Here is a 26,615-nt window from a genome sequence, read left to right as displayed (position 1 = left end):
CTTGCACTTGCTGATTTACTCTCTCCACATCATCCAGCCTTGTCACTTGAGCAGTTGAGCATCTTGCATGGCAACACACTGACAGTGTATAAGTGTATGTGTGAATGGGTGAAAGTGAGGCATCACTGTGAAGTGGTTTGAGCGTCTGCATCAGATGGAAAAGTGCTACAGAAATACAATCTGTTTTTTTTTCTGGCACGTCACAATAACTTTACAATCGAAATATTGACAGACAACATTTTATTTATATATTCTTGGTGCATTTTCACGTCTTTATAGCAGAGAAAAAAATTGCATGGGCCAAACCCAGCAAAATAGCAACAGTTTGGTAGCTGTTTTGTCAACTAGCTTTGAAATCTGTTGAAACAACACAACTATCTTGCATGTTTTTAATCGTTGTAATAAAAGTTGCATTGTGTAATGACATTAGAAAATACTTGCTTTGTCATGAAAGCATTAAGGCTCTGGTGAGATTTGAACTTACGACCCCTGGTTTACGAGACCAGTGCTCTATCCACTGAGCTAGAGCCTCTTAGATATTTATCTGTGGTATTTGTCATTTAAAGACAGGGAACTGTAGACTTCTTATCTAATGTGTACTTTCGAGGGCGTTGCAATAGGATATGCAAATTAAGCAATTGTCTAGGGCCTAGAAGAAGTTCTCTCCAGATCGGTTGATTACATTACATTTAATTAGAACGCAATTAATTTCTATGATTGGGTTTGTACAGCCTACTTTTGACATTATTATGGGAACTGGGGCGCCTGGGAATCGTGTGTGGTTCAACTAAGCGGCCACAAGGGGGCGCAAGAGACAGGATTTTAGTTTTTGGTTTTTTTTTTTTTATGAATTTTATTTACAATTTAATTTAGCATAGTTAGTCAAATGTAAAAATCCATCACATCTATTTTGCCTACTTCTTAATGTTTCAAAGTGCAAGAATTCCAAAGCAGTCACCAGTAATTAGAGACTTTCATTGTTTCATTTTGTGTTCACGTCTGAGTGCAGCAACATGCAGACTGAACATCAAGAGAAACTCCAATCAAAGTGAACAATGAGTCCTTATGGAAAATTCAACTATTTTAACTTTTTATCATGACATGGATTCAAATCTGCAAAATAAAAATACGCACAATGGTCCAGACTGAGGATTTTATAACACAGAAAACTCACAAAAGGGGCCCTGAACATTGTCCTTAATCCCTGTGTGCAGTTGAGCATCTTTCATGCCAACACCCTGACATCAGGGTGTGAGCGTATGTGTGAACGGGTGAATGTGAGACATCACTGTGAAATGCTTGGAGCAGAAATGCGCTCCATTTATTCTGGCATTTTACCACAACTTCACAATCTAAATATTGACAGACAAAATTAATATATATATATATATATATATATATATATATATATATATATATATATATATATATATATATATATATATATATGTATATATATATGTGTGTGTGTGTGTGTGTGTGCATTTTTCATGACTTCATAGCACATAGCAAAAATTGAACGGGTCAAAGCCGTATAAACTAGCCATAGCTTGGTGTAGTTATTTTATTAACTTCCTTTGAACTCTAATGTAAAACAGGCCTATTTTGCATGTCTTTTATGATTTTTAGAAAAGATGCATTAACGACTACACTACTGTCAACAGCAAACGCATTCAGAAAACATAACAAGGCCCTAGTGAGATTTGAACTCACAACCCCTAGTTTACAAACCCAGTGCTCTAACCACTGAGCTACAGAGCCTATTAAATATAAATCCTTGAAATGCATTATATAAACATTGCAACAGATTATGAACAGTTGATTCCATTACAGTAATTACTAGACCAGTTGTCTGCCTGGGTGGTTGCCATCCATGACCCACAGCAGTTTTGTGGTGCTGTGGATGTGGCAACATGTCGCAGCAGTGCATGCTCCCAGACTTTTCTTGCCTTAAATGACTATTTCATTAGAATGCAATTAAATTCTATGATCGGGTATGTACCACCTCTGGGACTCCAAACCCCCATTAGAGTAGCTTCCTGTCAAATCCTTTGCAATTTTAGAGCAGCAACTAACAAAGAACCATGAAGCAGACTTATCCTTCAGGCTGTCCAAAAAGAAAGTGCAAGATAGAGGAGGAAGGGGAATAGACCAAGACCAAGTGGGAAAATAGAACCTGCTTCATTGAATAATTCAGATATGCCAAAGGTTTATTTGTTCCAGCAGTAGAAAAATGGGCTCGTGGGCAACTCAAAGTTTGCAAAATCTTGGCATAAGCGCTGGCAAGAACAGGCATCGGACTTAGTGGTTTGACATCTGTAACAACTCCAAAAGTCCAACAACTTTCATTGAGTTTATATTTATTTTGTTCAAGTGTTGCAGTGTTTGTTCAAGCACTACAGGAAAGTAAGGGTGGTTTATATATATATATATATATATATATATATATATATATATATATATATATATATATATATATATATATATATATATATATATATATATATATCCAGTGAGATTTGAACTCATGATGCTTGGTTTATAAGACCAGCCTGCTATCCTGTGAGCTATGGAGCCAAAAGCTTGCAGTCCTTTGAGATAAATGGATCATACGAGGGGCTGCATAAACCATTATTTACTCTCAGACCTTCATACAGTGATGGTCTCGTGGTTAAGCCTTGGGCTTGACATCAGACTGACTGGAAAATCACTAAGGGCCCTTGGGCAAGGTCCTTAATCCCCAAGTTGCCTGGCATCATTGTGTGAGTGTGTCTGCGTGAATGGGTGAATGTAAGGCATCATTGTAAAGTGCTTTGAGCTTCTGATTCAGATGAAAAAGCACTATATAAATGCAGTCCATTTACCATAAGCCATGTGCCTATATGCCCATTCAGCCCTGTGTTTATCCTTGGACAGCATCCATTCAACAAATGAGCACCACTCCCCATGGAAATGAATGAAGGTCCGTTGAAGGTTACATCCCCAACCAAGACTGGTATTCATTATAACTGGTTGGACTGGGAGAATGCAGATGAAGTCCTTGTTTGAGGACACACAGGTAGCACTCTGAGGCCCCAGGCAAAAGGGACCTGGTGGGCCCTCCATCCCCCACCAAGACCACATCATCACCCACCCTTGAGGCAGCCAATGCACATCATTAAAGTCTTCAATCAAAGAACAATATTTGTCTAGTTAACATACCCCGTTGGAATGCCCAGAGAAACACACAGCAGTAATCAAACCCAAGTCTACATATTGGTTGGCCAATCTGCAGTCCAATGGCAATCTCACATACAGTATATGTCTCATACCAAAGTCAACTTTGATATGCAATTATGAACAAAATGTATATGAGACCAATCCCGATCATTTCCTAGACATGCAAAATGGATGTGTGGAGATTTGTGTTGTTACAGAAATAGAAAAACCTATATAGGCTAAAGGCTATAAGGCCTATTGGTGCAGGTGCTTATGCCAGGATTCTGCAACGTCAACAAGACGAGTGTCAACCTCTCCGCACAGAAGGAATACCAGTCCATTACAGATTACATCCCTAATCTTACTCATTTACAGCTGGATGGACTGGGAGAACGCAAATGAAATACTTGTCCGTGGACACACAAATAGCTCTGTGGCCCCAGGAAAAGGAACCTGGGAGGCACTTCATCCCCTGCAGCAGCCAATGCATATCAGTCAAGTCTTCAACCATAAAACAATGCTTGCCTAGTTGGTATATTCTGTTGGAATGCCCCGGGAAGTGTTGTATGGCTGGGGGGGCCTGGCTGCCGGTTTGTTTGCCTTTTGTGTTTCCTCCCAGGTGGCATGCATTTGGGACTGAGTGGCTGTGTTGCTGAGGCTGTTAGGACTTCACCCTGATCACCTGCGACTCGTCAGGACTCACAGCTGAGGTGCATCTGGAGGGATTGGAGTATGTTGGCATTTAAGACTGAAGTGCACAGTGTGCATTTGCCAGAGACTCGACCTTGTGACCAGACGGGTGAGATCGTCGTCTTGGGAGCCATCTCATCAGCAGCGGACGCTGAGAATGTCCAGGTTTGATGCACGGTCTGTGAAAGAGGAGAGGGTGAGGTCTCACGCTCGTCAGCACACTTCCTGAGGTACGTTGGATTTTGTGACTAACAGTTATACAGTCAGTAAATGTGGTGTCCCTCACACCTTATTGTATTGAGCTGTATGTTAGTCATGTATCAGCTTCCACTGCGGTGGTGATTTGTGAACGGGATGTTCCATGCCTGCAGGTTGGAAGCTGATCAGTAATCAAGCCAGGAAGTGTTTGCTGTTTGTACACCTTTAAGTGTTCTGTGTGTAGAGTGTGGACTCACATAATGGTTCCTTCTTTCACAGACTCGGTTGTTGCGGCCACCTGGGGGGTGTCGGCGGGGTCCTTGGGTCCGAAACAGCTTCTGGCTCTGGACCATTAGCGCTGCTGGGAGCGCACCACGCCAGACCGCACCTTTTATTATTATTATGATCACTGTTATGTATTAAATTCAGTTAGCCTTTGTACCGTGCTCTGCTTATTTCATACTGGGTCCTTCAAACGCTGGTCGGTTCTCCGAGCTGCGTCCGACACATAACAGGAAGTAGCAGTAAACAAACCCAAGGCTACGTATTGGTTGTCCAATAGCTATACTGAATGCTAACTAGTTACGCTAGGAAGGTAAAAACCTGTGTGTTTAGTGACCAAATGAAAAATTTAAATAAATAAATAGGGATTGTATTATAGTATCCAGTAATGCACTTGACCTCAGATCACACTGATCATCATTTGGCATAGATCCTTGGTGCTATTATTCTGAGCAAGACTATGTTCTGTTCCCAACACAAAAAAACACATTTTCCAAATTCTACTGAGGATACATTTTTCATTTTAAAAATACATTTTTTTTTTATCACTAGAACAGTTGGATTTTTACAAATGGATATTGTAAACACATTATTAAGAAAAGCATTTAAATTTGCCAACATTAAACTCACTGCATTACAAAATAAATTCTAATAATCAACTTTAAAATCCGTCAGTCAAATAATATAAACTTTAACTGTTTTGCTCTCACTATAACTGTCAAATGTAGGCAGAAGAACATTTCCAAAAGCTAAATGGAACAATCCACAAGGTTGTTTTTTTTAACGATGGGGTGTTATGTATGGGTCCAGTCTTTATTGAGGTTTTCAGTCCCTGCTCTCTCTCGGGGTCTCTGGGCGTGGAGTGAAGTGGAGCGTTTGCTGGTGGATCATTTCGAGTTTCACCACGTTATGTGAATATGGACGACGAAAGATCGGATAATCATGGACAAATTTTATGTCCTTTGCTTGAATTTTCTCTTTAAATAAAGTGGCGAACAAGAAGATTTTGAAAATCGGGGAAAGAAAACTCGAAAGGGCCATGTTGGAGCCCAAAGGACGAATAGGGGGATTTTATTCGATTTTGTTGTGATTTTTTTTTTATTTTTTTTTTTTTTTTTTTGTGAAGAGCCCCTGCAGAGGAACCCTAACCCACAGGTACACGTTTAACAAGTCTGTGCTTTGTGTGCAGATGTAAACATGAATGAAAAGAAAGCTGGCATTTCAATTAATTTCTGCTTGTGTGCAGTGTTGTTTCCAAACTAGTTGAACCTGTTCCTTTTATTACCGTGGCAGCGCCGCGACTTTTTTTTTTTTTCAGTGTTCTAACGTTCCGCCCAGAACACGTAAGGATTAAAAAAAAAAAAAAAAAAAAAAAAAAAAAAAAAAAACCTTCCGACGTTGGCTTTGGGAGATATTATTATTAAATGATATTTCAGTCCCACGGAGTCGTTTTTGTCACCACGTGAAGTCAAGGCCGTTGTTGGAATTTCACGACTCGTCGGAGAAGCAGCGAACAAACGAACTACCACCAAATCCAGGCCGCTTTTATTTGTCTTCTTTATTCGTTTGTTTTAACTGGTGGTGGACATGTTATAACAGCTAACGGTCGAGCGGTTACGGGGTAGCCGTTGGAGGAATGTGTCGCCTTTTCCTGACGTTAGCTCAGCCGAGGCTACATGTAAGAAAACCACTTTTAGCGTGTCTTTGTTTAGCTTTTCGGTTTATTTCTCTAAAAAAAAAGAGAGCGAGCGAGTCATTCGCACTTTTAGCAACATTAAAACATGTTTAGCGAAATAAAGTGGTGTGTAAATTCCACCTTGTTTTTAAGTGTCTGGCTCGCCTTCGCTGCTAGCGATGTTTCGGCAGATAGGAGACTCTTGACGTTATTTGGAGCTAACAAGTGGATGTTTTTCCGGGCGATTCATGATCAGTTTTGTCTCCAGGGCCCACAGTAATAACATGCTCCTGGCGTCCGCTGTGGTGGTGTGGGAATGGCTGAACGAACACGGACGGTGGCGGCCCTACAGCCCCGCCGTCTCCCACCAGATCGAGGCGGCCATCCGGAGCAGCGACCCGCGCGGAGGGAGCGTGGTACTCGGCCAGGTGGACAGCCGGCTCTCGCCCTACGTCATAGATCTCCAGACCATGCACCAGTTCAGACAAAACACAGGTAAGAAATGGAGATCAGTGGGTAGAGGGTGTATATTGAGGTATTTAATGGGATCCATAGTGAAGTCACCCCAGTCCAGGTGAAGTCACCCCACTCTAGTAACACAATATTTAACTTCTGATGTGTTCATGTAATAAATTATTTATACACACCAGTGGCATAATACACTGTTTTTACTCAAGATTTGCAAGTAAGATGTTTTAAGGTAGGGGGATGTAACTGTCAGGTAAAAAGCCCATTGATGGGAGAAGCAGGACGCGTTGCTCAGTTCTGTCCATCACACTGGCAGGTCCCTAACTTTTTAAACCAGTCATTTTTAATTATTTAAGAAAGGCCGACCCTATTCGCACAGCAGCATGTCCATAACTCTCATTTCACCATTTGCACCGCAAAACCTGGAACTACTTGTATAAGCAAACATACTGCATTCAAGATGTCATAACTCTTTTAATATTTGTCTGATTTTGCTGATTTTTTTTATTTTTATTTTTTTTAACCTGAAGATGTCTTCTGTACAGTACACTAATCGATTTCATCATACATACAACGAAAAGAGCATGGCGAAGCATCAAAGCGAAAATGTTTCACACTTCTTGCCGGGCGAATAGTGGAATGAGAGTTATTCGAATGGCTTCCGAAAAATAGCACAAATTTGCTGTGTCAGCACCTTCATAGTTCACGACTTCGCCACCAGGGTCTTGCCAGGCAATTAGTGGAATGAGAGTTATTTGCACGTCTGCCATGCAAATGGCCATTTGCTTTAAGAAAATAAGCATGGATAGCTGGACTGGGGTGACGTCACCTGGTGCGAGTTCGCAGTGGGGTGACGTCACCTGGTGCGAGTTCGCAGTGGGGTGATGTCACCTGGTGCGAGTTCGCAGTGGGGTGACGTCACCTGGTGCGAGTTCGCAGTGGGGTGACGTCACCTGGTGCGAGTTCGCAGTGGGGTGACGTCACCTGGTGCGAGTTCGCAGTGGGGTGACGTCACCTGGTGCGAGTTTGCAGTGGGGTGACTTCGCCTGGGGCGAGTTTGCGGTGGGGTGACCACTCGCTACCATTTGATGGTATCTGTGTATGTTTTCACTGCTAACTGATGTGGAAACAGTCATGCTTTTAATGACATTTAAATCCAAAACACTTCAATCTGTTACCCTGGTTACACTACGGGACTGTAATCTATGTACAGGGTAATGAGACTGTCACTGAGAAAGCTCAGCTTGTCACCAAAATCTGGTCTTGCACTTTGACAGGAGGTAGGCATCTCAAAATTTTGCAGTGTCACTGAATTCAACCAGAGCACTTTGCATGTGTAAATGTGATCCACTTTACCCCGACATAACTGGAGAAATATATTTGCGCATTCTACAAATATAGTAAGGTATTTGGCGATATCAGTACCATTGCAGAAAAACAAAGGTCCAAGACTTTTGGGCTCTGCTACTTCCTGATGAGGTCTCTCTGAGAGATCCTTGGGTGATGTCAGATACACTTTGGGTTGCTGAGGGAGACACAGATGATGCATAACACTTGCATTGTGACAGTTTTTGGTCATGTGGTGTGCTTCTCTGGACACAACAGTGCACAGGTGCCTCATTGCTGAGAATCGGAGCAACTCTTAAAGGTTAAGGCAGCGCCCCTGGGTCACCTGGCTGTGACAGATACATGGCTACTTTTGGGAGGTGTGGATGTAGAGTATCTTCTTTAAAAAAAAAAAAAAAATCAGCCACAGTGGCGCTCATCGGAAATAAAACTCAAATTGAGAGGTACACGGCACGTAAAAATGTGAGGTGCTCAGAAACACAAGCTGAAGTCGAGTGATAGGCTCATTGTGTATGCAGTCCGATCATAGTCTTGCAAATCTTTTTAATTGGTAAATTGAATTATTGATTTCCACTGACAGATATTTAGGGTTTTTTGTTTCATTTCCCCCCACCCTTTTGTCAATATTATTTTCTGTTCTTGTTATTAAAATAAATATTTCTCACAATATGCTAAACTGTTATGAAAGTGTAACACAAAGGTCAATTTTTCAAGTTACATGTTTTTATTGCAAACTAGTTTGAAATTGTAGTACACATATATTTCTTTCATAAACCACAAAGCTCAAGATAACTCATTAACTATTAACTTTAAAAATTTCACTTTTCCATTATGGAAAAGTGAAATTAATAAGAGTATGGACCCTTGCGGATGTTATTTTTGATGGACAATTCTCAGGTTGTTTTCAACTTGTTATAATTTCTTAATACGCGTATCTTTTATACAAATTGACGATGTATATCAGAGACTTTGGGTGAAGAAGAAGTCAGCAGGTCAAAGAGCCTTTTCATATCGTGCACCCACCCTGTGGAACAGTCTTCCTGCGACCGTGAGGCAGTCTGAGTCTGTGGACATTTTTAAGTCAAGACTCAAAACCTATTTTTATTCTCTTTCTTATGGATAGTTTTTATTTTTATTTGTTTTATTCTTTTACTTCTGTTTATATTTATGTATTTGAATTTTGTATTCATTTTTAATTATTTATTCAATTTTATGTTGACTTGTTTTATGTAAGGTGCCTTGAGACAGCTGTTGCTGTGATTTGGTGCATTATAAGCTAATTAAATTAAATACGTATTTCAATGTAGAATGCCCATTTAAGTGTAAATGTTAGCTATAGTTTATGCAACTTTTAACCATCTATATCTTCCACTTGGTTTTGACAGATGGTGTAACATCCGCAAGGGTCATTTTTAATTTAAATTTTTTGTACTTAAAATTGACTCAAGGGCCTTTTATTTACTTTTAATTTTTCATTTCATGGGTTTTCTATTGACTAACGCACAATGCAATTGCCTTGAGGTTGGTTTGAAAAAATATGACCTGGTTGAAAAAGTGAGGTCCAATCGTGTTATAATATGTGATGAAAAAAGTGGATTTTCCAAACTTTTCAATTTTTCTTTATTTTATGAGCAACGAAATACACTCAAGTTATGCATACTATATATACATTAGTTACATTAGTGTTAACAATAACAAACATTTCTATTCAACAATCCATATTTAATAAACACATTCATGAAGTACCTCAGGTGTAATATAACGGTTTAGCATATTGTGAGCCATATATAAAAATTCTGTCTTGCTGGGGGTTCTCATAAGTCTGATGGCTTGCCAGGCCTGTACTATTATAGAGTAAACATCGGGGTGGACTGGGTGTTTGTTGCCTACCAAAAAATGGCTCTCTACAGAGTAAAAAAAAAAAAATCCAGCTTTCTTTCTTCTCTTTATTTAAAATTTCATTTTTGGAAAAGTGTTGGTGTTACCAGTCCTACTTTTTTAAAGTATATGTAATGTGGGACTTTTTAGTTCTCAAAAAACTGACTGATTGGATTGGATTTTTATCTAATAAATATAACTAGTCCCAACTAAATTAAATTAAATTCTGTTGGATGCATGTGCTTTATTTGAGTTGGGGCTACATGTATTTATTAGATGGAAATCCTGCACATAACTGAATTGAGTTCATCCATTGAGTCTCTTTTTTTAGTGTATTTTGTGGTGTGTGCTTCAACCCCCTTGGCGCTGGTCCACAGAAAGTACTACTTTTGGCGAAGGGTTGAAAATAGTCCTGGTTAAATTGGAATTTCTGTGCTGATCCCTGTGATTGGAAACTTGTACCTCACTAGGTTTGGTACAAATCCGTGCAGTGGAAAAAGCATATATGCATGTGTGTGGTGGCCAAAGGTTGCGTCCCACAGTGTAATGGTCAGGAGCAGCTGTGTAGGACTGAACTGAATTCTTTAGCACCGACTTATTAACAACACACTGTATTCTTTTGTCACATTGGGGTCATTGACTTGATTTTCTGCAGACCTACTCAACACTTGGATCTGAATGTTGATTTGGCACACGTTTTACACCAGATGCCCCTCTTGATGCAGATATACATGGAGAACAGTGGTTAAGAACCTTCTGTTTCTAACCATTTGCGTCCCCCTGCAGCTCATCCTAGTCTTGACCCTACACATGAAATGTTACCTTGTGTGGAAGCACTTTTTGCTCCCTTTGTAACAGTTCAGTCCCACAAGTGACTGATGAAAAGAGAGCACACTCCCCTTCCCGTCTCGCTGACTTGTCTGAGTATTTAGTTTCATCAGTAGGCCAAAAAGTCCCAGGGGCGCTTTGGCTTTGGCTTCGAGATCGGAGGGTGACGAAGGAGTGGGAGTGGCTCCTGGAGCAGAAATGACATAATTAAGGAGTCTGTATTGTGTCCCTGTCTGTTTTTCCCAACTCATGCTATTGTTGAGTTTAGTTGAGCAGATGTTAGTTACCTCATTGCGGCTCTGACATGCAAAGCGGGAGAGAGGCTTTGAGAAGCCAAATGGACCTCAGCGGTTGAGAAGACAGTTGCTGGTTGAAACTGGACAAGGAGCAACCACACTGGTGACAAAGATGTCAAGGTGGTGACTAGAAGAATGTTTGAAGGCATTTGCCCCAGAACAGCGAGGGTACCACGAAGATTCACCGATTTTCCACGGGATACGTTGAACAAAGTGAACATCCGCTGAAAGTTTTCAAACCTTTTCTGGTCTTGAGTCCACCTGCATGCATTTATCAAAAAGCACTCAAATTTTTGGGGCAAAACATGGCAAAATGCGCTGCTTGTGTGACCCAGGGAGATAACATTAGTAGCTAGTGTTTACCATCTTCTCATGGGAGTATGCGCTGGTGATGCATGACTTTGCATCCATCACAGTATGTAATCGCTTTGGGTCTTGGATGGCAAGCACCTAGGCAGATGACTTCTTGAGTAACTTTTTGTCTGAGCTGTGAGTGTCCTAAATAAATACCTTTTCCAGTTGTTGGGGTCCTCAGTGCTGGTGCACCAGCAATGTTGGATCATGCTCAAAGAAATGCACTACATGGTCAACATGTCATAGCTGAAGCTCCCTCACAAGTGTGGAGGTTATGTGAATGCTCCTCTGTGTCAGGTTGTGTATAAGTTATCTCAAAGTCAGATGGATTTCAGGTTCAGCAGATGGTGATTAGATTTACGTGATGATCGAACTCTTCTTCAAAAGGTTACCTTTACCTCCTTCATTAGCATTGTCATCTCGATATGAGGTAAACGCAAAGAGAGCTTTGGTCAGTTTATGACATCGTAAAGCTTTATCATCATTGCCCTTCGTTGGATTTTCTACATGGGAGGTGGGTGTCAGAATTCTGACTGCGTTCCTCCGTCTTTTGGTGGAGGTTATTACTCCATTCTACATGGACTTGTGTTGGATGTTTTGTACAATTGGGGGGTGCTACAGATTTTTTTTTTTTTTTTTTTTTTATGCAGATCTGGCATTAAACAGAATGATATCTGACTTTGCATCTACACACAAACACACACATCTCTGCAGTCTTTTATTACATAAAGGGAGTGAATGTTTGGAGCACCTGCACTCTGCTTCTTCTCCTCATGTTGTAGCTTAGGTTTTTGCATCATGCTGGTTGTTTTGGGGTGGTCACTTGTGGTTTGAAGAGAGTAGGTGCTGCTTGCATTTTCAGTACTCTTTGCACCGTCACCACAGACCGCATTTGGCTGACAGCACAGAGGTTTTAGGAAATACCTGTTGGGAAAGTGTCGGTACACGGACCCACAACAGGGGGCACAAAGGAACGGACAATGGAGTAGGTCAAATAACAACACTTTACTGTTGTGAATGTGCACAACAAATACAACAGATTACAACAATAGATCAGAATCAATTCACAAAGGTGTCGTGTGGGCAGGCTCGAAGATAGGAGACACCTGTCCAAAGCAGAACCGGAACCACACGATTTCCTCTGCCACCAGACCCCGGGAATACTGGAGCCACCAAGTCCCGAATTCCCAGGTGGCCACTGCCTCCGCGTGTCGGACCTGGTACTGCTGGCGAGGAACAAAAACACAATTAAAGGTGGGCGCGTTTGCACCCAGTAATCCGCACGGCAGGAAAGCTACCTCCACCTCTCGTTGGAAAAAGGTCTGTTATCACTCACAAAATCACAAAAGGTTACTGTCAAGCAGTCAGCTGAGAATATTACCTTCCAGGTAGAACGATATCTCGGCAAAGAGGTGGAGATGACGTCTTGCTGATATACCGATGCAGATCAGATGAGTGGTGACAGCTGTCACAGGTGATGAGTGTCAGCTGTCACCCCGGCTGCTCCTGTGAGGCGGCAGCGCCCTCTGGTGCCTGGAGCCCGCACTCCAGGCAGGGTGCCCTCTGGTGGTGGTGGGCCAGCAGTACCTCCTCTTCAGCAGCCCACACAACAATACCTCTGCTTCTCAGTGGAGCCAAGAGAGGTCTCGTGTTACAGTCGTAACACGAGACCTCAGGTCTGTGCCCAATAACTGATTAGAGCCCTCGTCTCACCAAATAATGAACGATGAGCCATATAGCATGTTTTTTTTTTCGTACGAGTCCAGTTATTCGACAAACATGGGAGAATAGTGGCTCTTGGGGGCAGAATATTCAGCTATCGAGGCTCATCTCTCTGAGCGTGTCGCTAATTTCAAGTTCAAGTTAATCCACACAAAAGTGGCTCACGATTGACATATTTTAATGGCTTTGAGAGGGGTTAAAAAGCAGAGTTGCTGCTTCTGAAGAGGAGCGAATTAATGAACCAGCGAAGCAGCAGATCGAAGTACTGCTTCATTGGTTCAAAGCAAACCCTAGCTGCAGAAATGGTTGATTACAGACCCGCTGCAGGGTCTGTAATCAATGTAGAGAAATGATCATTTTCCCGACAAACACTCTCAAAACAACGGCCACTCTGAAGGACCGATAAGGGAATCGTTACGCAAAAAGGCTATTGATGTCGGTGGATCGAATCATTTCTTAACGATACCTGAAAAGAACGGGTTCCTGACACCCAACCCTACGCCTAATTGGCAGTAAGCTGAATATCTTTGTGCTGTGGCCAAAGCAAGACATTTGAAGGAGTCTTCTTTGGCTTTGGACAATGTTGGTCAACACTTCTCACTTTTATTATTATTATTTATTTATTTTTCTAACATTTTTATGGACCTACCAGCCAAACGACTGCTCCCCTTATTTTCATTTGGTCACCACTGCAGATCCAAGGTAGATTTGCATGTTGATTTAGCACAAGTTTTGCTCAGGATGCCTTTCCTGACACAACTCCGTGTTACATGGAGACTGAGTGGGGTGGGATTTAAACCGGTGTCGCAGACTGAACCAGACTGATAGGCAGACTAGAAAAATATCCTGTCCATTGCCATCTGTAGTCGTTCATGGATCAGTTGTGAAATGGTGTGGTGTTTCTGTGCGGTTCCGTCTACTCTTGTGTAGTTTGATGTGTCGATGGAATTTGTTTGACATTTCGGTCAATAGGGTTTTCAATTGCAAATATTAATGTCAGTGTTTGTTTAGTAAGTCATGTACTATTATATCTGCCTGCAACCTGCTGGCCATGTCTGGGCTTCTTACAAGGAATAATCTTATCACTGACGTCTTTAATAGGGTGTGATTTTTCTAACCACAACATAGTAAACTCACCAGTGTAAAACTGTTAGTTTTACACTGGTGAGTTTACTATGAACATAAACTCTTTTGAGACCGTTTATAGGTGTGTTTTTCGGAGTTTGAGGTCAGTGTTTCCCTGCTGGTTTGGAGCTGTTCACTGGAGTACGGTTCCTCTTCTGCAGCTGGTCCTGATGAAGGAGACTCATTCCCACACCCTCACAATGCCCCGGGGCATTGGGGTCAGGGGTAGGCAGGCGTTTGGCTTTGCATGTGTGAAAGCAAGAGGTGCACGATGGGGAGCAGGGCGTGAAAGCAAGCATTAACTCAAGGTGGCAGCACACTTTGATTTCTATGTCATGAAATTGACCCTATGTGTCTTTTTGCAAGGAATGTTTTCACAGTTTTTGCTGTATGGCAAGATGCATTATCTTCTTGAAAAATGATTTCATCATCCTTAAACATCAGAAAAGTCCAAAATATCAACGTAAACTTGTGCATTTATTGATGATGTAATGACAGCCATCTCCCCAGTGCCTTTACCTGACATGCAGCCCCATATCATCAATGACTGTGGAAATTTACATGTTCTCTTCAGGCAGTCATCTTTATAAATCTCATTGGAACGGCACCAAACAAAAGTTCCAGCATCATCACCTTGCCCAATGCAGATTCGAGATTCATCACTGAATATGACTTTCATCCAGTCATCCACAGTCCACGATTGCTTTTCTTTAGCCCATTGTAACCTTGTTTTTTCTGTTTAGGTGTTAATGATGGCTTTTGTTTAGCTTTTCTGTATGTAAATCACATTTCCTTTAGGCGGTTTCTTACAGTTCGGTCACAGACGTTGACTCCAGTTTCCTCCTATTCGTTCCTCATTTGTTTTGTTGTGCATTTTTGATTTTTGAGACATATTGCTTTAAGTTTTCTGTCTTGACGCGTTGATGTCTTCCTTGGTCTACCAGTATGTTTGCCTTTAACAACCTTCCCATGTTGTTTGTATTTGGTCCAGAGTTTAGACACAGCTGACTGTGAACAACCAACATCTTTTGCAACATTGCATGATGATTTACCCTCTTTTAAGAGTTTGATAATCCTCTCCTTTGTTTCAATTGACATCTCTCGTGTTTGAGCCATGATTCATGTCAGTCCACTTGGTGCAACTGCTCTCCAAGGTGTCATCACTCCTTTTTAGATGCAGACTAACAAGCAGATCTGATTTGATGCAGGTGTTAGTTTTGGGGATGAAAATTTACAGGGTGATTCCATAATTTATTCCTCAGAATTGAGTGAGTCCATATTTTTTTCCTCTGCTTGGTCTAAAAAAGCAACTGTTACTGACTGCCACAATCTTTTTTTCTTGATTTCTTATAGTGTTTCTTAAAGCCAGAAAGTTGCCATTTGAAATTACTTTACTTTTGTGTCATGTCTGTGATCTGCTTTTTTTCTACAAAATTAAACAACTGAATGAACATCCTCCGAGGCCGGTGATTCCATAATTATTGCCAGGGGTTGTAATGACCAAGTGATATATACATTTTCTTTAACATTACAGGCTTTGATTTTAATCATGTAAAATCAATAATTAATTATATTATAAAAGCTTTTGTCTATAAAGGAAGCAGTGCAGGTATGATGAACACAAGTAGAGACATTTAAAAAGTATCTAATTTAATGCAGAGTCAGTTTAAGTGAAATAGCTTGGTTGTTTAAGGGTTCAGATTAACACATTTATGGACAACTGAAAATCCAGATTGAGTTCTTGCTAACAGAACAACTTTCATCTGGATTAATATTACACAGCTGATTTAACATCTGGTTTTGTTGCAAAACTGTAATTAAAAATCACAAACTTATAAAAAAAAAAAAACATGTTCCTATTCAGCATAAAGCAGTTTTAAAATATCTAACTAAAAAGAGAAATGTTTAAATTGCAAAATCTTTGTTGTTGTGTTTGTTTGATAAGGTTGATTTCCTTTATTCTGGCTTTATACCTTCTGTTTAAGATCTTTTTTTTTTTTTTTTTTTTGTCCTCAGCTGTCTTTGTCTGTCTTCCCTCGGTTGTCCTCTTCCTCTGGTTTCCTCTCATTTTCTGTGAATCTGAAAATTGATTCTGAACCAAAAACTCGGGGGACGGTTCACTTTCAAAGTGAAACAAAGTTGAGACAAAGACCAAGAGAGTTAAAGGGTGTTGGGTCTCATGATGAGGGGGTGGAAAAACTGGAATGGGAAAAAAATGAGAAAGAAATTAAACTTTAATGTATGGGGGGGATGAAAAGTGATGGTACAAAAAATGTGTGGAAAGACTTGACAGATGAAGTGGGTGAAATAAAGGAAAATCACACCTTGAAGACGCGTCGTTATTCCACTGGGAACTCTTCAGATGGGGGGGACAGGAATTTTCACTTGACTTGGCTGTAAATGCCTGAGGCGTAGTCACGGGCGGTATTCCGACCGAAATGTTGTTGTACTGGTTCGAAAATGTAATTTCCAGACTCGTGTGCGACGCGCACCGCAAAGATGCATTTGAATAGTTGTGAAATGTGTTTGAATGCAGCCTGGTGTGTAGCAAAGGGTTTTTTATTATTATTATTATTATTATTACATGTGTTGAGCAGAAGAACTTGTTTCATATTACGTCCAGGTTTTTGTAATAAATTTGAGGAAGACCCTGAGTGAAAGCAAGAAGAAAGAGGTCAGAGCTTCTTCTCTGCTCTGTTGTTGTGAGTCTGTGTCAGGTTACTGTAACTGTGTGATGTCTGTGGGCCACATCACTCACTTCCTGCACCACAGCAGACGTGTGTTTCTCGTGTGAGCTGTCACTCAGTGGTCCTCTATACTTCTTTTTATGTTGTGCCCCACTTTGGAAGCCAAATGCAAACTATTATTTCCTGAAACTGACAAGTGACAGTCTTTCTCCTCGTAGTTACGGCAGAGCACAGAGCGCTGAAGGCACATAAACCGTCTGTGGCGGATGACGTTCATGTGATTGGGTTTACAGAAGCTCAAAAAGGCATCGAGGGAAAATGGAATGAGGAATGTGGAAAGAACTGTTTTGGTGATGAAAAGATAGATGGATAATTGAGATGTCCCAGTCTGATCACTAAGATCAGGGCAGATAATGGGATTTTATTTATTTTACAGATCTGTATTGTATTTATTAAACACACGTGTCACCCTCAGTATGTCTGTTTCAAAAGCAGCAGCCCAGATACCACCACTGTAGTCAGTACTGGCAGCATGTTTCAGTAGCATATTTATGCTCTCCTTCACTTCATATACACCAAATCTATTTCTCAGGCATGCTGTGTCTGCTACACTTCTGATCAGTCAATCAGGTGAATACATGTTAATAACATTAAACATGATATAAACAGAGAAAGGAGAGAAGTATTTAATTATATAGAAGACTTACTCATTGTAGTTATCATTTGTGGACTGCTGCAGTAATCTTGGCCATGATACTGACACTGTTCACTTCATATCATCTATATTATAATAGCCAAGTGGCCTGTGTGTGTGCAGTTTCGATCACACAGAAACCAGGGAGAGCTGACATTTTCCATTTGGTATGATAGTTGAAATATATTTTGAGACATTAGAGATTTTAACTAACCAGGAAACAGTGGACATTATGCTGCAATGGGAGTTAAGGGTTTTGAGGTTTGAAATGTTATTGTGGTTCATGCTAGTTTAACAGTGTTGTTAGTTATGTTTTTGTAGTTCAGTTGGTTTAGTCAGTTTAGCTGTGTAATGTTGCTGTTACAATGAGTGTCTTAAGTGTCATGTTGGCACTGTAAGTGAAATGTCTATTGCTTTTAATGTCTTCCGCCACTATCTGTGTGTCAAATTAAAAGCACCTGCTTAAGCAGATTGCAGAAAAGACAAGAAGGTGTGCGTGTGTGCAGTTTTCATCACGCACAAACCGGAGAGCTGACATTTTTGCTGTTTGGTATACAGCCCAAAAGCTCTTAAAAAATGAACACAATGCAGACAAAACTATTGAACTCTTTAAAAAAAATTGATAATTAGTTAAATAATATGAGGATGGAGCCACCAGGCAGGAGGAGAAGAGGGAGGCCAAAGGGGAGGTTTATGGATGTGCTGAGGGAAATTATGCAGGTGGTTGGTGTGATAGAGGACAGGGTGAGATGGAAACAATTGATCTCCCTAACAGGAGCAGTCAAAAGAAGAAAAGTAGTACATTTTAACTACATATCAAAAAAAAACTTTAACTGTCCCTGTGCTTAGTGTAACATAAAAAGCAATGCATGCAAAGCATACATGAATATCCTATTGCAACAAACTGAATTAATCTTGCCTCACACCCCCCATCCTTCAGCAATATCTCCTGAAGAGGGGTGTGTCCCCTACTTTGGTACCCACTAATATAACCTTTGTGCTGTGAGCACTGACTGACAGAAAACCTCATTTAAGAGGTGCGCATCATTGTAAGATTCAAAACGGATCTGTGACTCTCTCGAAAATTCTGTGGAAATACACATTGTAAGAATCCAAAGGCAAACTGAAAAGGAATTTAAAAAAAAAAAAAAGGTGTTCACGGGGTGTTTGTGACAGACGGAGGAGACAAGAGGAAGATGAGGGTGTGAGGGAAGCCGAGGCTGCAGAGAGCCGGAAGGTGAGAAAGAGGATAAACCGCAGCGAAGATGGAGAGAAAGAAAGACACGGAAGAAAACAAGAATACGTGATAAATGGAAAGAAGAACCGAAAGGTGGATTCTCCAGGTCAGCCTGACTTTTTGAATGATGCCTGTCACCCCCGGTTATTTTCTTCCCTGGCTTTTTGACACACTCTCTTTCCTCTCTCCTCTCTGTTATCTTACTTCCCTTTTGAGGAAAAACTGTTCCACGGCCGTTCAGAGGGAATATTTGATTCATCTTCCGCTGAGTTTCTTTTTGTGTGATCTTATGTTCTGCCGCGTCACTCTTTTTAAACACTTCTGTGAAAGGTTTGCTCGTCTGAAGTATATTTATCGCTGTGACCTTATGGTGGCTATAATTGTCATTTTAGATTCATAATGTCGGCAGTGTCTTGTCTGTAACTCCCGCTTCAGTTCGTCATCTGGCTTCTGCTTTAAGGAACTACTTTGTGTGTTGAAGTGATACACTGTGACAAAATCAATGCATAAACACGCACAAAGCACTTGTATCCGTGTGTTATCAGGTATAAACAGATTGGTCTTAACCTGTAGTCAAATTTGTTCAGTAAAAATGTAGATGTGTGGGTCGATGGCTTGTGTATGAACAATGAGTGACATCATCTTTTGACACAATCAAGGGACAAGAAATGAGGCAAGAAGGAAGAAAAGGAAAGGTGGCTCATGTGGATGGCAGTTCATATGTTTCAATTTTGTATCGCTTTCAACCAAAATAAGACACTTGTTCTAAATGCGGCACTGGAAAAGCAACATTATGTTGCAGTGTTACTTTCTGTGTCGTTGCACTGTTACAGCGTCGAATGATACTGAAAACATCCAATGTTTTCCTGCTTAAGTCAAATGAAAAAGATACAGACCCAGATTAAAAAAAAAACAAACAAGGATCAGATTGTAAGACATTTATAGTTGATCAAATGGGATGTGTTGGCAGATCCAAAGTTGTACTAAGTATGTAGGTAATGGACAAATTCAAGCACGATTTGAGGATCATGGGACTTGGATTTTGGAAATAAAACAAACCGTTGAGTTTTCGAACATGATCACGTGATCAAATAATCATAAAATAACTGTTTGTTTCTCTGACTGTGTCAGTCGCTCACCCTGTTCGCTCTGTATCTTGTTCGACTATGTTCCCCTCTTTTTACCGTAAATTTATTTCATGGCTAAATTCAAGCCAAAATCCTTTCTGCGGGGTTGTGTAGAGGAGTGATGGTGCTGTGAAACAAACCTAAAATAATGGGTTCATTGTCTGATTTAGCGCTTTTCTAAACGCGTTGCCAACCATGACACTTGTAACCCTAGGCATTTTCTGCCAACATCTAGCAGGCGGCAGACGCATGTATGGAATATTGAATGAGCAAAATGAGGTTACTTTTTGAATTGGCCTGGTGCATTAAAGTTTGACAGATTTTGTCCTTGTTGTTATGCCCTTTTAATTTAGTGGGTTCCAAGATGATGGCATTGATTGTTATGGTGTTGAAAATCTGGAGGGGACGAATTTGGTGATCGAGAAGTTTTGAACATGATGCAAAAAATATCAGGCGTGGTTCTCGATTATTGCATTCTGAGAAACCAACATTTCTCAAAATTGCACCCAATGAGTCAAAACATCACGCTTTTTCGGAAATGTTAGTTTCTTAGATGCAAAACATTGAGAACCACACTTCCATACTTTTATGTGTCAGGTTGAAAGCTTCTCAGTCACCCCTCTTATGTGCCTGTTCACTCACTGCATTGTATCGGGTGCGTGCCTAGGCTTTGCCAAAGGCTAGAAACAAAGTAGACACATAGCACATAGCCTGTTAGCATGTACTGATTTTATTTCTTTTTTTTTTTTTTTTTTTTTTGTCATGTAAGCAGATTCAATCAGTTGAAGGTGTTTAGCCATTTTTGGCACACAGTATTTCAAGAGAAAGTTGTCAAGCTGTGTGCTTGGATATGTGCGCATGCAACACCTGCATGAATCGAACAGCCTTTTGCACTGAGTGAGAGCTAAAAACGTGCGGATATTTCCACATTGTGAAATATTAGGAAGCGATGGCTCATCTTGACCATAATTGTATTTCTCAGTGAAAGCCATGGAATTTTCCAGTGGAAATGATAATGTTCCACATGCCACAAGAGCCAAGAGATGCATAAACACAAGCGCGTGATTTGTGCTTTCTCACTTCTAGTCATGCATGAAGTATGATCCAGCAACAGTGTGTTTGCGTGTGCACATTCACGGGCAGGCTGGGGTCAGCAGTGGAAGAACAATGAAGACCAGATGGCTGTTCTCTTTCTCCATCTGCCCCAGGCCTCTTTGTCCTCAAGTCCTTCGCTCTTTACATGTTGTCTGTCTTCACTTTTCATTTGTAGCTCTGCACCAACATGTTTTGAACTTTTTTTTTTTTTACTTTCTATATTCTTTGCTTTTCTTTCTTTGTTCATTGGATTAAAGATCAGTTTGGATTATGTTTTTGAGAGTGTGCAGAGTTTTACACATAAACACAGACAAGTGCACACTGGGCCTCCAGATTGGCCACACCCAGATGTTTTTCACTTCATTCCCAAACGTAAGTGTTATGAGAAATCAGCCCAGAGTCATGTGTTGTTGTGACTCTGACCCAAGAAACATTTAAGTGTATTGTCTCACTTTACAGCTACATCTGGATTCAGCATTTTGCCTTGTTGCTGTTGCAATGCTGTGAGACTGTTGCAGGAGTCTCGATAGGACCACAAACACACTTGCAGACTCTAAGGACAATTGTTTAATTTGTGCACGTGGGACACACCTGTGTATATACACACACACTAGTACTCTGTACTTTTTGCTAAAGGCTTTTCTGATATGCAAGTTGTAACATAGACTGTTTTAAAAAAAATTGTTTAATCTGCTCTAATCTCTAGAGCCCTGAGCAAATGTTAAGATTACTGTTGACAAGTGACTTTTTTTTTTTTTTTTTTTTGCTAAAGGTGTAACAGAGTGCATTTCAGTGATATATAAACTTTTAGACCCCAAAATCAATAAGATCCTTGGACACTGTGCCATAGATGCATACCAAGTTTGGAGAAAATCAGGCAATTAGCAAAGACAGTATAATGCTGTCATTATACTGTGAGAACAGCGAGAAAGTCACGGGATCGATTCCCACCTGTGGAGTTTGCATGTTCTCCCGTGTTTGCGTGGGTTATCTCTGGGTGCTCCGGCTTCCTCCCACATCCGAAGCCATGCAGGTTAGGTGGATTGGAAACTATAAACTGTCCGTAGGTGTGCGTGCGGGTATGAATGTATATGTGGCCCTGCAACAGACGGGCATCCTGTCCAGGGTGTACACCACCTCACACCCTGTGACTGCTGGGATAGGCTCCAGTCCCCCGCCACCTGATCTTGGATCAGCGGTTGAAGATGAGTAAGATGAGTTTGTGTTTGTGAGTATAATGCTCCCAAGATTTTCCAATGACTTTGACCTTTGAACCTTTTACCCTGAAGCCAATAGGCTGCTGGGGGTTAGTATACTTTGTCACATATCAAGTTCAATGACAGTGAAACAATTAGGAAAGATGCCATTATGCTCCCAAGATTTTTTACAGACTATTTTTCCAGTGACTTTGACCTTTTGACCCCAAAGCCAATAGGCTTCTTGGGTCAATATACTTTGTCACATACCAAGTTTGGTGACATTTGAGCACTTAAAAATGAAAAAAAGTAATTGCACTCTTTGGATTTTAACAAAATATCTTCACGTGACATTGGCCTTTCACCTTTTGATCGTAAAATCAGTGAATATACCAAGTTTGTTTACAATCGGACCGTTACAACTGAAGTAAGCCACCTCACTGACTAACCCTCTGGCTGCGCCACGGGAAACTGACAAAGCTGCCACCTGTCAAAACCAGAAAGTTCCTGTTACCGTTGGTAACTAATTCATCAAGTAAACAAAAAGAATGTTGTGTTATTACCCATGGCCTAATATTGTAGTTCCCAACCCTGGTCCTCAGTAACCGGCACAATCTCTCTCTCTCTCTCTCGCTTATCAAGAGATAATGGACACCAGATTGGGTTGCATATTTTCAAATAAAAAGAATTTTATTGTCGTTGGTTCACTTGTACTTCTTGAAATTTGTCTTTCTGTACTTTGTGTGAAGCTCTGATGGATATTTGTTGGCATGTTCAGATTTTTATGTGGTTCTTTAACAACAGTTGAATTGTTGTAATAATTACAGACATAACGGTTGAACTGGTTGAGATCTCTGTTTAATTATTCTCTCCCTGTACTTTGCAATCAGTGCTTCTCTTGTCCTTGGATCCTTTTGTTTTGGCGTCTGGGGCCCACGTCGCTCTGCCAGTGTTACCATTTTGTCTGGTTCTCTCTCACTCTCCACCAGCGTGTGTACGTACGCACGCACGTGCCCCTTTCCTCTTCTTTTCGTGGCACTAATTGATTAACTCGTTACCCCTGGAGACAGACATAGACTCTGGTTGGTCAGCTTAGGGGCCTGCCTTCTGTCCCACTGTGAGACAGAGACATTGTTGGCTGTTTATTTAAAGTTTTTAGTTGAGTTCATCATATTTAGATTAGATGGCAAATTATTGGCATGAAAATAAAAACAGATTATATCAATAAATAACATGTCTTTTATTGTCACTATGCTCGAGATAAAGTGAGATTGCATAATACAACCCCTGGCAAAAATTATGGAATCACCGGCCTCGGAGGATGTTCATTCAGTTGTTTAATTTTGTAGAAAAAAAGCAGATCAAAGACATGACACAAAACTAAAGTCATTTCAAATGGCAACTTTCTGGCTTTAAGAAACACTATAAGAAATCAAGAAAAAAAGATTGTGGCAGTCAGTAACAGTTACTTTTTTAGACCAAGCAGAGGAAAAAAATATGGACTCACTCAATTCTGAGGAATAAATTATGGAATCACCCTGTAAATTTTCATCCCCAAAACTAACACCTGAATCAAATCACATCTGCTTGTTAGTCTGCATCTAAAAAGGAGTGATCACACCTTGGAGAGCTGTTGCAACAAGTGGACTGACATGAATCATGGCTCCAACATGAGAGATGTCAGTTGAAACAAAGGAGAGGATTATCAAACTCTTAAAAGAGGGTAAATCATCACGCAATGTTGCATAAGATGTTGGTTGTTCACAATCAGCTGTGTCTAAACTCTGGACCAAATACAAACAACATGGGAAGGTTGTTAAAGGCAAACATACTGGTAGACCAAGGAAGACATCAAAGCGTCAAGACAGAAAACTTAAAGCAATATGACTCAAAAATCGAAAATGCACAACAAAACAAATGAGGAACGAATGGGAGGAAACTGGAGTCAACGTCTGTGACCGAACTGTAAGAAACCGCCTAAAGGAAATGGGATTTACATACAGAAAAGCTAAACGAAAGCCATCAACACCTAAACAAAAAAAAAAAACAAGGTTACAATGGGCTAAAGAAAAGCAATCGTGGACTGTGGATGACTGGATGAAAGTCATATTCAGTGATGAATCTCGAATCTGCATTGGGCAAGGTGATGATGCTGGAACTTTTGTTTTGGTGCCGTTGATATACGTTGATATTTTGGACACTTTTCTGATGTTTGTGGATGATGAAATCATTTTTCAAGAACATAATGCATCTTGCCATAGAGGAAAAACTGTGAAAACATGCCTTGCAAAAAGACACATAGGGTCAATTTCATGACATAGGGTCAATGTCAACGAGCAGATGTGATTTGATGCAGGTGTTAGTTTTGGGGATGGAAATTTACTGGGTGATTCCATAATTTATTCCTCAGAATTGAGTGAGTCCATATTTTTTTCCTCTGCTTGGTCTAAAAAAGTAACCGTTACTGACTGCCACAATCTTTTTTCTTTATTTCTTATAGTGTTTCTTAAAGCCAGAAAGTTGCCATTTGAAATGACTTTAGTTTTGTGTCATGTCTGTGATCTGCTTTTTTTCTACAAAATTAAACAACAGAATGAACATCCTCCGAGGCCGGTGATTCCATAATTTTTGCCAGGGGTTGTAGATGATAAATGATACATGCGTTTTGTTTTTGGCATCTGGTGGACGCACGAAGCAGAAACGTCTAGAGGAGTTCTGGTTGTCTGGTCTGTATGTGTGACCAAAAACACATAAGTTGTTTGTTTTTGTTTTTTGTTTTAGTGCACAGTTATTCATATAAATGTTTCCCAGCATCCCCTTAGTCGCTGTTTTCTATTTTACAATGCCGGGACTTGGATTTGACATTTACTGTTACCAATAAATAACTATACCTTTGCAAATAATTTAGTAACTTATTATTATCAGAACATAAGGTGCAAATGTGTTTTTTTTTTTTTTGTTGGGTTTTTTTTTTTTTTTTTTTTTTGAAGAAATACTTTCTTTTTCAGGGACCATCCGGCCGGTGCGGAGAAGTTTTTATGACCCGGCCTTGGCCCCGGGTCAGGGCTGGCAGTGGGAGTGGGAAAACGACACGGGAACATGGACGCCGTACGACATGGAGGTGGCCATTGCCATTGAGAGCGCCCACAGTCGCCAGCAGCTCGGCCTCGACCTGACACCGCTTGGTTTCTGCTACCTCATTGATTTTCAAAACATGACACAGGTTTGTGCAGCGACACCTTGAGAATGCTGATGAGTTGCCAACATCATCCAGTGACACAGCTAACTATGTATTCTGTTACTCGTGAATATGAATGTTGAGTGGGGGTGTGCGTCTCTCCCTTATTTAACAATGTGATGCACAAACACAGGCTACAGCACGATTCAGTAACACTCTTAATGATGGAACACTTTGATTTGGTGCGATACGATGCAATCATTAGCCATTCATTTTCCATGATAAATTGGAATAAGCCAAAAGTTGCATTGTTTACCTTCAAATACATATTTTATGAAAAACCAAGAACCTTCTTCAGTTCTTTACTACTGTGCTGTGGCATGTAGGCACTGCCCCTGTGTGCTTTTTGTCCCCTACTGGGGACAGCGCCACATACAGTAGCAGAAGAAGCTAGCTCTTGTTAGCATAGCGTAAATATCACAGCAAAACTCTCCCTTTCCAAACTGTACAACAGTTTTAGCAAATTGTAAACAGTTATGTGTGCCTAAAGCTGTCAGACATGTCGATTCTGTTGACATACTTGCAAAGATAAACGTTCGTGTGACCAGACTCCAAACAGTCTTTGAACCTTTACGAGGGATTGAAGACGCGGAACTACCACTTCATAGTACATTTAGAGAATTTCGGTGGGGAGCATGTATCGGTGTAGTTGTATCTATTACTGTATTTTTGGAAGTATAAGTTGCGTTTTGTTACAGATTTGGGAGGTCTTGTGACTTATACTCCATTGTGACTAATACACTGAAAAAATGACACTATTTACATAGAATTTTCCAAGGAAACAAAGCACTAAACAAAATACTAGTGAACTATAATGTTAACAGTAAAAAAATAAAATTAAATAAAATAAAAAAAATACACCTCAGCAATGCACAAAAATCCCAAATTAATGAGCTGACAATACAGAGAAAGAGTTAGGGTTTTACTCTGGAAAATGTGGTACTTAAAAATTGAGTTAGTAGTTAATTCTTATACCCTTAATGTTTAGTCTCTAAATTTTAGAAATGTAGCAAAAAAATGACTTTCATTTCCTACAAATTGAGATAACATATCCATATTAGATGTGAATAACCCTCTGTATAATGGGACCTTGTCCTGGAGTCTAACAGTACTTTCCCCATCTATAGCAAATTACATGACAAATGAAACGGGTGATTTAATGATCCCATGGAGTAGTGGTTAAGACTCTGGACTCATTCATGTAATATGAGTTTGATTTTTGTTTGTTTTCAAGCAAAGGGCCACCTCACACTTTGCCCATACTTTGCAAATCCATAAAA

At 40.4% G+C, this 26,615-nt stretch overlaps 1 protein-coding gene and 2 non-coding genes across 4 annotated transcripts in view; 1 reads left to right on the top strand and 2 right to left on the bottom strand.

The window, feature by feature from the left end:
• Nucleotides 1-459: 459 nt before the first annotated feature.
• trnat-cgu lies at nt 460-530 on the bottom strand. Its single transcript has one exon. It is a non-coding gene; the product is annotated as a tRNA-Thr (tRNA).
• Nucleotides 531-1,688: 1,158 nt separating this feature from the next.
• Nucleotides 1,689-1,761, bottom strand: trnat-ugu. The gene has a single exon. It is a non-coding gene; the product is annotated as a tRNA-Thr (tRNA).
• A 3,505-nt stretch (nt 1,762-5,266) lies between these two features.
• Nucleotides 5,267-26,615, top strand: part of LOC117525472 (E3 ubiquitin-protein ligase DTX1-like) — a 49,160-nt gene continuing 27,811 nt past the window's right edge. The window contains exons 1-3 of one of the 2 annotated variants that reach the window (XM_034187315.1): nt 5,267-5,523; nt 6,312-6,538; nt 25,106-25,320. In XM_034187315.1, the coding sequence (XP_034043206.1) occupies nt 6,328-6,538; nt 25,106-25,320 (426 nt within the window). In that variant the 5' untranslated portion in view covers nt 5,267-5,523; nt 6,312-6,327. Of the gene's footprint in view, nt 5,524-5,757; nt 6,047-6,311; nt 6,539-25,105; nt 25,321-26,615 lie in introns of those variants that run through there. The other variant, XM_034187314.1, reaches the window with a different exon arrangement.

Source organism: Thalassophryne amazonica, chromosome 15 (genome assembly GCF_902500255.1).
Source record: "Thalassophryne amazonica chromosome 15, fThaAma1.1, whole genome shotgun sequence".
Classification (NCBI taxonomy): Eukaryota; Metazoa; Chordata; class Actinopteri; order Batrachoidiformes; family Batrachoididae; genus Thalassophryne; species Thalassophryne amazonica.
The sequence above is the reverse complement of the archived record's forward strand: the minus strand, read 5'-3'. Positions and strand labels throughout refer to the sequence as shown.